This window comes from Poecilia reticulata, linkage group LG19 (genome assembly GCF_000633615.1).
Source record: "Poecilia reticulata strain Guanapo linkage group LG19, Guppy_female_1.0+MT, whole genome shotgun sequence".
NCBI classification, from domain to species: domain Eukaryota; kingdom Metazoa; phylum Chordata; class Actinopteri; order Cyprinodontiformes; family Poeciliidae; genus Poecilia; species Poecilia reticulata.
The window spans coordinates 942,840-953,004 of record NC_024349.1 but is presented as its reverse complement, the minus strand read 5'-3'; the positions used below and the strand labels follow the sequence as shown (position 1 = coordinate 953,004).

Sequence of the window (10,165 nt, the reverse complement as noted above, 5' to 3'; positions counted from 1 at the left end):
GTTGGAGGATTTCTCTTTAGGCTAAAGACCTGGAGCCATTTCTGCTGCTAGCGCTAGGCTAGCATGTTAGCTTTGGTTGGATTTACCCAGAATGCAATGTGCTGCGGTTGGAGGATTTCTCTTTAGTCTTTGGTAAAATACTACAAGCCATTTCTGCTGCTAGCGCTAGGCTAGCGGTTTGTTTTGGATGTTTTGCATCAAATGTAGCAGTTTTGGCCCCAATAGAACCGAGTCCACTGGACTATCAGTAGGGAAAACAACCTATATGCATTCAAAATTCCTAAAGAAGGTGATCCGGCCATCACTGAAACACACTCTGACCTTGGTGTCATAGCAACCTCCTGGGCGTGGCCTCCTTGGTCTCAGGTCGTTACGGCAACAGATGGTTTTACATGGATGGCCCTTGGAGTAGGGATCTCTCTTATAGTCTGGAACAGAACCGGATTGGGTTTTAGTTGTCCAGTTTACAGTACTGAATATCTGCATAGTCGCTAAAACAATATGTCTATTTTCAGCAAACAAGTTAGACATGTTGAGAGGAAAATAATGGATTAAAAAAAACATTATTTTAGTGACGACTGAAGCAATTCAGTCTCACCAGCAGCAGGAGTTCATATGGAGGTCAGCAGAACCCAGCTTTTATTTTGAAAATCCACTTCTGTTCATTGCCAAGCTAATTTGCATATTAGCTAAATATTTACCTTTGACCTAAATATTTAGTTTTAGTTTTAAAATAAATATTTAGTTTTGAAAATAAATGCCTAGTAAAATTAAATGTCTAGTTAAATATTTAAATTTCACCTCAATATTTTGTTTGCAAACATGTTACGTATGATAACGTATCCTGTTTTTAGCTAACATGTTCAACATGTTAGCTTTAGCTACATATTTAGTCTAAATATTCAGTTCAACATGTTGGACATGTTGGCTTTAACTAAATATATTGTCAGGAAGCTAAATACTATGTTAGACATGCTAACTAAATATTTAGTCTAGAAATAAAAAATTTAGCTTGTGAATTAAATATTTACAAATGTACAAATAGCATGCTGAAGATATTGGGGAAAAATAAAGTCTATTCTATATGACTCTCTATATCAGGCTAAATAAACCAGTTTTTTGCAGTGTACCCTTAGCCGTCTGAAACTCCTGAGCTCTTCTTCCTTCTCCATCCTGAGGCTCAGTTTGGACCGCAGCGCTTCGCTTTCAGCCCGTCTGGATGCTGACTTGTGATTGGCTCATTCACTCCTTACGTAACACAGTGGGGCTGGTGTACCTAATAAAATGTCCGGTGATTATAGATTATGAATACAGTTTTTGTTAGACCTACTGTTGTATCTCATGATGTATTTGAGGGAGCTGAGGTCGGACACCCTGGCCTGGTCCCTGCGGAGGATTTTGGCTCGGGGGCAAAGGTCGTAGGAGAAGTCTTCTCCGTAGCGCCGCCACATGGCGGCGTACCCACTCTGGGCGTAGACCTCGGCGTGGAACGGGACGTTGTAGGACGGCCAGTAACCTGCCGAACGCGGGAGGCCAGTGAACGACCCCGACCGAGCGAATCGGGAATCAGAGACGGAGGCGGCCGCCCACCTCTGCGTAAAGCCGGAGTCTGGTCGGAGTGGACGACGTTCCCGGGAATCTGCTCCACCACCGTCAGCGCTCCGGCCCGGATGCTGCGCCGCAGCAGAACCCTGCTCAGGTCCAGAACCAGGTACTGGCTGTTGTAGGTTCCTGAAACCCAGAGCGCCGCAGCAAAGGGTTTACAAGGGATCTGAAAAGTGTGGCAGGCTTTTCTATTCAAGATCCTACTAGCTTTTATAAAATTTACAAAAATGTCAAAGAAAATTTTATTATAAGATGGACGCAAAAAATTCCATCCATCCGTCCAGCCATCCATCCATCCATCCATCCATCCATCCATCCATCCATCCATCCGTCCATCCATCCATCCATCCAGCCATCCATCCATCCAGCCATCCATCCATCCGACCATCCATCCATCCGTTTTTCTTCAAACGTTTCATTCCCGTTCGCAGCCTGACATGAATTCAACCAACAGGAGGAAAATGTCTCCCTCTGGTCGAAACCACCTGGCTTTTAAAGGGAATAATTATGGGGTGGAGACAACGTTTACATTTCCAGAAAGAAAAAAAAACACATTTGTACTAAACTATATTCCTATGAAAATATTACACAAAAAACTCACATTCTGCAGATTTTTAATCGCGTACAATCGTTAATTGCACACGATTACAATGAACTCCCAACAACTTCAAAACTAAAACAAAATCAATCTGGGCCCAAAACGTCTCCCGTCCCTTTCAATGGATTCTCCCAGTGAGGCTGATTGAAAACACCTGGTCAGCACTGCTAACGGGCGCGTTTCCATGGCAACACTTGACCAGGTGACCTCAACAAGAAGACAGAATGATTAAAACAAAATATTAAATAAACCACGTTACTTCCTCCAAACAAAAGCAGTACATTTACCAGATAAATTAGAATATAGAAGCATAAAAACCAGCACCTGTTGGGGAGTAAATCCTTCACATCCACCAACAAACGAAAACATTCTGTTCTGGGTCAGGACGGTCCCGAACAGAATCAAATCGGGCCGTGGTTTGACCCCCTGCTGTGGTTCGAGTTCCTCTGACATGAACACATGAACCTGCTGGCCTCTGCGGAAAACACAGCCAACCGACAAACGTTCCTGCAAACAACCATGTCAGGGTAGCAAAACACGGTGGAGGTCTTTTCAGGTGTTATCCATGAACACACTTTAACTTTTCAGATTTAATCGTTTTGTGTTGGTCTGTCACATAAAATCACAATGAAACACGTAGAAACAAAATCAGAATTCAAGGTCCATCAACACTTCAGGGGAAATCTATAAATGTTTAAAAGCACCATCATGTTCAGTGAGGGAAGCGGTGGAGACGGGAAGACTCCTAAACACTCGATCTGTTTCCTCCTGACGGTCCGTTAAACCCGGTTCTACTGGACCCAGAACATCTGCTCCACCTCCAGCTGCTCTGAGTCAAACCAACCTGTTCCCCTCCTGGCCTGTGGGGGCGCTGCACCAAGAACCACTGAAGGAAACGACACAAAAACCTCTGAAGACGCTGAGAGCAACTTCCTTCTTCACCAGATGGAAACAAGATGGAGGATTTTARCGGTTGGAGGATTTCTGCTGCTAGCGCTAGGCTAGCACGTTAGCTTTGGTTGTATTTACCCAGAATGCAATGTGCTGCGGTTGGAGGATTTCTCTTTAGGCTAAAGACCAGGAGCCATTTCTGCGACATTGTAGATAGAAAAAAATTCTAAATATTTAGGAGTTTTCTAGAAAAAACAAGAAAATTTTAAAGTTTATAAAGATGAACATTTTCTGGGAAAAATATTTTTTGAAAAGTCAAAACTTTTCAGGAAAAAAAACAAAGATTTTGAGGTTAATCTCTTTTCTAGAAAAAATATTTAAATTTGAAAGAAAAAAAAAACATTTTCAAGAAAATTTCTGAACTTTTCTCCTGCATAGTTTTGACTCTTCAACGCAGAAATGTTCTTGTTTTTTAAGAAAGTTTATATAACTTCAAATGTGTATAATTTACCTTTATATTAATTGTCCTGTAAAATGGCAAGTGTCATATTCTAACTATAAAGTCTGTTAGCTGAGTCTGATCAAAGCTGCAGCCTCGGCTGGAAACGGTGCAGATTGTGACTTTAAACATCCCGTTTGTTCATCAGGTGAAGCAACAGTTTGTCCGGTTGTGGCTCGGATCCCACCTGAGTTGTATCTGGAGAAGAGCTGCGCCCACTGCTCCCCGCTGCGGGCCAGGCCGTTGGCCAGGCGGACCCTCTGCCAGGCCAGCAGGCGGCGAGGGCTGAGCCGCGAGAACAGCGAGGCGTTGAAGACGCCGATGGACGTCTGCGTCATCAGCAGGCCGCTGCCCAGCAGGTAGAAATCATCCAGAGACGTGAGGAACCCTGCAGGACGAGGAGGACTTAGTCTGACAGCTTACTGCAGCATTTTCAGATAAAACTAGACAAATCAGCAGGTTTCAAAGGTTTACACCGCCACCTGGTGGCGGTTTGTGACATGGGCACTCACCCAGGGTGGCAGTAGAAACGGGACGCACTAGATGACAAAATATCTGCAGCAGCTGTCACATTCTGCAGATTTTTAACTACTTAAGCTTAAAAATACAGATAAATAAATTGATGGCCATTATAGGAACAGAATTTGGGTCATTTTCTTCCACAATGTTTGCTAATATTTGGAAAGTTTAATAAATAAAAGCTGGTTTGGGTTCAGCAAATTCAACTTTTCAGTAAAAATCTCTGGATAAACTTGATTCTGCATGTTTATAAAAAGACTTAAAAATACTTTGTGTTAATTACATTTTATAAAAATTATGTTGGAAATAATTTTACCCTTGTTACATCATTGAATTGCAGTTAGAGTTAGTCAAATTCAGTTAAATTCAGTGAAAGGGCCACAACCGGCCCTCGGACCGCACTTTGGACCCCCTGGTTTAAAACACAGCAAGGTCTACAAACCAAATGAGGGAAAAAACTAAAACTGATCTAAAAGCCTAAAAACAAAGGAATAAAACGAGACGGCAAGACCTTAACGATAATAACAAACAACGCAGAATATGGAAAGACATTACTGACGATAATAAATCCAGACAAGTCAGAAAACAAACGCCATGCAGGTAAAGAAGTGAAGAAAAAGCCACAACATTAAAGCTATTACAACCAATAATCGGAGCAACAAGATGGCGGATCCTGCTGGATCCCAGCGCCGTTTGGTTGCTTCAGTTTAATAAAGCAAAGTGAAAACCTGCTGCGCTCTATAAATAGCTCCTTAAAACCACCTTGGTTCTGATGGAGTGGAGCCCATAAGAGGATTTTTTACTTGACAAATCTTTGGCCTGAACACCTGAGTCTCCTCTGACGGCTCCGTCAGGGAGGGGATGGACTTCACTCACAGCAGGAGGGCCGTTCAGCCAGCTCAGAGTGAAATCTGCAGGTGTTTTTGTTGACGTGTGGACGAGTTAAGCCTGGTACCCGGGTAGCTGCTGAAGGACATCTGGCCGGTGTGGACGCGCGGATCGGAAACCCGGAAGTCCCAGTGTTTGTAGATCCGCATGGTGGCGGCGTAGCTGTACCAGCTGGAGTGGCCCAGCAGCAGGTTCTCATAGCCGGGCAGCACCTGAGCAGGACGTCACCGTGAGCCACACAGAAACAGCCGGTTTATCACCAGGGTCTGACTTTAAAGTTCACTTTTCATGGTTTTGATTTTCTCCTGCTTCTAAAGCAGCCGGCCCAAACTTTTTAGTATTTTTTTATCATAATTGCAAAAACTATTGTTTTGTTTTCCGTTTGACCTGATCAGCCGTAAACTAACCATGATAGAGTCACTGTCCTCTAACCAATCTATAAATTACTGTAGATTTAAAATATAAAAATGTTTTTAACTTCTGCCAGATTAAAATAAACGATAAAACTTAAATGTTTGGGTTGATCACATTATTTGTCTTTTTTCTCATTCTTGCTTCATTTTGAAAAGTTTATTAAAAGGAAAAACCAAAGTCTGCATTTTATCAGAGGTTACTGAATGTTAATGGCTGATTTCACTAATAAATCATATTAAAACAGAAAATTGTCCCCTCTTCCATTTTCCCGTTTTAAGATTTTAAATTGTCTATTTTTTTTAAAAGGCTGCTCCCAAAAATTGTTTTTAAATCTGTATTAACCGGAAATCTAAATTTAATAAGCACATAGAATAAAAATGAATTCTGATCAAGGGCCACCGAAAATCATTTCAAGGGCCGCAAATGGCCCCCGGGCCACACATTGGAGGGCCTTATACTTGTAACTTGTCTCTATATAAATAAAAATTGCTTTGATTTGATTAATAAATGATTTAAACACACAACTGTTAACTTGTCCTTATTATATTTGTTGTACTTGTGTGTCCAAGTGGACTCTAGAGGGCCACATAAAAAGCTGCGGTGGGCCAGATTTGGCCCCCGAGCCTTATGTTTAACACAAGTTCTTTAGAAGGAGGAAATTAAAGAGAGAAGTGCCGACCAACGCTCCGCTGACCCCGTTTTCTCTCTGACCTTTTGCTCATAAAAGCAGCCAGAGCTGCTGAACGGTCCAACACGGCTCGGCCTGACCTTTATGAGGGCCGTGCAGAGGCCCATCCCGGGCCTCCTGAAGGCGGCCGAGCCCGCCGAGGAGTTGGAGCGAGGCGTCAAAGCCGGGACCAGGTCCAGGAGGTCACCCACACCATTCAGGAACTGGAGCGCGAAAAGCGGCAGGGCCTGGGCGAGAGGCACAGATTAATGAAGTGATAGTCTGACAGGCCGCCAGCACGCACACACACACACATACACACACACACACACACACACACACACACACACACACACACACACACACACACCTCCCTGTGTCTGCTTTTGGCCCACTCTGCAGCTCCAGCGTGCAGCCCGTCCAGCTGGGCCAGGATCAGTCCCACATGCTTCCACAGGGGGTCGCTGTTCCTCCTCTGAGCCGCCTGCTCTCTGGCCCAGATGTCCTGTTTGCTGCGGATCCAGCAGAAATAAAGGCGCCATATTTATAATTCACTATGAAAGGAGGAGCAAATTAACAACTTCAAAAAGTTGCTGGAAAAAAACAGAAATTTCTGCGTTTGAAAACTCAAACTTTTTTACTTTTCGACTTGAGATTTATCTCAAAATTTCAGATTTTTTCCAGCAAATTAAGCAGGAATTTCTAGGGTTTTTTCTGTAAAATTTCTGAGATTAATTTCTAAATTTTAGGCAGCCCTTTTTTGTGACAAAATTTCAACCATTCAAACTCAGAAATTCCCAATTTTTTCTAGAAAATGTCAGAATTTAATCTCAAATGTCCTTGTTCAACTTTTAAAACTCAGAAATATCCAAGTTTCTTCTAGTAAATTTCTGAGGTTAATTTCAAACATTTCTGAGACTCAAAAGTTTAAAATGTATTTTAAAAAAAAGTTAAATTAACATCGGAAATTTTCTAGGAAAAATTTGGAAGGTTTTCATTTTGAAAAGTCAAATATTTTCCACTTTTCAAAATGTTCAACTTGAGATTAATCTCAAAATTTCTGATTTTTTCAGCACATATTTGACTTTTCAAACTCAGAATTAGTTTTGGCTGAAACTCCTCGTTTTCTTATTTTCTACCTACAGTTCATTCTAATTCATGTGAAGCACTTTGAATTGCCTTGTTGCTAAAAACGTGCTATATGATAGATATGATAAATTATTGCTAAATGATAGAAAGCCATCATACCTGATGAAGAGTTTTAAGGGGATTAAAACTCGCTCATCCTTGACCAGCTGAGGAAACATGTTGGTGAAATGGCTGAACATCTGTCTGCAGGAAAAGGAAGAAAAACATCTGGGTGAAGTTTGTCCTTTCACTCTTTACATACTGAACAATACCAGTTTATCTTTGTTGTTTTATTTGGAATATTTAAAATGTCTTCCAGTTCCAGGGTTAAATCTTCATTAGCGTTTTAAGCTTATTGATCTTTCAGAATGTGTTCTGGTATTACTGTTATATTACTTCAAAATGGTGTCAAAACAACAATATTATCATTTATCGCAATAACTTCTGGGATGATTTATTGTCCAGAAAATTTGTTGTAACAGATCTGGACCCAAATATTACAATTCAAATGCTGAGACGGATGAAAGCTTCAGAATTTAAATAGAAAAAGAGAGAGCTGTGTTATTTAGTCAACATTAGCAATAATGTTGGTAAAACTGGTGTGATGTCAGGAAATAAACATCGTATCGTTTGTATGATGAAACATCAGCTTTTATCTGTATTCCAGCAACATTTTAGTTTTTGTGAGTCAGTTCAGTGCTCACCCAGCAGTCAGGTAGCCCTCCAGGTAACCAGCCAGGTAAAATGTGATTTCATCGTCCTGCGGCGCTCCTCCAAAGCCAGCCTGGATCTCCAAGACGCCCCATCCAGAGAGCAGCAGAGAGTCGTTGAAGAATCCGCAGGCGCCCCCGTCCCGCGCCATCACCCCCTCCTGCAGGGTCACGCTCTTCTGGGCAGCATCCCAGTTCACCGTGGCCTCTGAGGTTTACCATTGTACCAGGATGGACAGGGTTACAGGGTTGAGGTTAGATAACACATTATGTAATATAATGTCATGGCACCATTTTAAAGAAAGATATAGCTTTTATTTGTTTTTTTAATAGATATAAATATACACTTTTAATACTTTTGAAAGCTGGATTTGACGTGGGCACATTGCAATAAAAAGCTAATTCTGATTTCACAGATTTCTAATTACGTTATTTTTATGACTAAATAACAACTGATGCAAAATAATATTTCTAGTGATTACTAATCTTCTCTAAACACATTTTTTAAAGTTAATGTCAAAACTATATGGAAATAGGGAAAAACCTACCTGTTAATTCATATCCAAAAATATTAAATAACTAACATATTAGTTATTTAATCAGTTCAGTTACTTATACAACCAAACATAAGTGCGTTACTCACGGTAAATTTGCACCTTGCTAATTTGTCCATCCAGCGATGCAGCCACAGAGCTCAGCAGGACGCACAAACAGATGCTCGGTTTTCTCATCATATATCAGGTTCTGAACGGAGAGTAACACCCAAAATTAGTGTGACAGCGGTCAAGAATTCATGGTGATAGTCGGCAGAAAAATTCTTCCCAAATTGTTTGTTAAATGACTAAAAACAAAATATTGAACTAAGGTTAAAAGGATGCAGCCACCCCAGATGGGACTCGAACCCACAATCCCTGGCTTAGGAGGCCAGTGCCTTATCCATTAGGCCACTGGGGCTACGTAAGAAAACCCAGCAGCGTGATAGTATTTGTTAGAACAATTACAGAGCGGGGTTGAATGTTGCCAGGAATATGTTGTTCATTTGGTTTTTTTTTTTTTTCATACGATTTATTAACATAATAAAGAGGAACTTGAGCATTTGGATTAGTCACGTTAACGGTTTTGCTGTTTAAGGTCTTGTTAGGCTCCTGAGCGGTACCATTTTCACGGGGGTTATTCGGATGTTAAGATGCAAAATATATATTACATTATTATTTTTATGCAGCGTTCCTAATATATTGCTTATTCTATAAACATTAGAAAATCGATTAGTAGCTGACATTTAAGTTAGGGGTAAAGTTGGGTCACATTAGCGCAGATACTCCTATTTTAGAGTGATGGTATGTTCCGCGCCTGCGCATTAGGATCCTTGACTGGAGAGAAGATAATTTGACGTTAGGTCGTTAAATAAATTTTCTCCATGGAGGTTAATATTGTAGGTAACATTTAAAGTTCTTTTAGTCATTTTAGTGTTAAGGTTTATTTTCAGGAATTAGTGTTTCTCTCAGGACGTCTTTGTTGTTCACCTGCTGGAGTAACTTGGTGTCGTTAGCAACGACAAAAACAGGCTGTAGCAACGAGACTACTGAGTTAAACTCACTGAACATCATCATCTTCTTCATCATCGCTGTACTGTCTCTTAGGACTTTAAAAGATCCCTGATGCCGCTGTTTGGAAATACATTCAGCCCCAAGAAGACTCCGCCTCGCAAATCTGCATCTTTGTCCAGCCTTCATACGGTACCATCCGAAAATATTTTAACTTTTCAACCTTTTCACAATTTGTACCATTATAACCACAAACCTCAGAGTATTTCATTGAGAATTTGCTCATATTCCAGAAAATACGTCACCTACTTAATAAATTCAATTCAGATTCAGATTCAAAGAACGTAATTTATCCTGAAGTTAAATGAAATGTGTGGCTGCGGATGGAGATGCTGTGGGCACTTCTGTATTTTATTCACAGTTCTGCTCTTTTTGTTTTGCTTTATCACATAAAACCCAAATAAACTGCAGTGAAGTTTGTGGTTGTAACTAGTTAAGCAGTAACTAGTTGTATTTATTAAATTACATTTACTTGAATAAGTTTTTTGTGTACTTTTAGGAGTAATTTTTATATTTTATGTTTGTGTGTAGTTTTTACTTTTAACTTTAGTAATAATTGTATTATGAAGTGACCCCACTGAGGGACAAGGGTGAAAGAAAATGGATGGATGGATGGATGATGGATGGATGGATGGATGGATG

General features: G+C 40.7%; 2 protein-coding genes and 1 non-coding gene across 6 annotated transcripts in view; 1 reads left to right on the top strand and 2 right to left on the bottom strand.

Annotated features, from left to right (window-relative positions):
- Positions 1–241: 241 nt before the first annotated feature.
- Positions 242–8,841, bottom strand: plbd1b (phospholipase B domain containing 1b). 2 transcript variants are annotated; one of them, XM_008436275.2, is made up of 10 exons: positions 8,563–8,841; positions 7,914–8,127; positions 7,330–7,413; positions 6,452–6,593; positions 6,183–6,329; positions 5,068–5,212; positions 3,781–3,981; positions 1,591–1,731; positions 1,331–1,516; positions 242–428 (listed from the first exon to the last, which is right to left on the bottom strand). In XM_008436275.2, exons 1-10 carry the CDS (start codon positions 8,651–8,653, stop codon positions 262–264), a joined length of 1,518 nt encoding a protein of 505 aa, XP_008434497.1. In that variant the 5' UTR covers positions 8,654–8,841; the 3' UTR covers positions 242–261. The 2 variants fall into 2 exon arrangements, with proteins under 2 accessions (XP_008434497.1, XP_017157193.1); XM_017301704.1 differs by having other exon boundaries at positions 8,576–8,662.
- Positions 8,801–8,873, bottom strand: trnar-ccu (transfer RNA arginine (anticodon CCU)). The gene has a single exon. It is a non-coding gene; the product is annotated as a tRNA-Arg (tRNA).
- A 390-nt stretch (positions 8,874–9,263) lies between these two features.
- Positions 9,264–10,165, top strand: part of cby1 (chibby 1, beta catenin antagonist) — a 3,158-nt gene continuing 2,256 nt past the window's right edge. For 2 of the 3 annotated variants that reach the window (XM_008436272.1, XM_017310750.1), the window contains exons 1-2: positions 9,265–9,351; positions 9,560–9,655. In XM_008436272.1, the coding sequence (XP_008434494.1) occupies positions 9,337–9,351; positions 9,560–9,655 (111 nt within the window). In that variant the 5' untranslated portion in view covers positions 9,265–9,336. Of the gene's footprint in view, positions 9,352–9,559; positions 9,656–10,165 lie in introns of all 3 variants that reach the window. The other variant, XM_017310749.1, reaches the window with a different exon arrangement.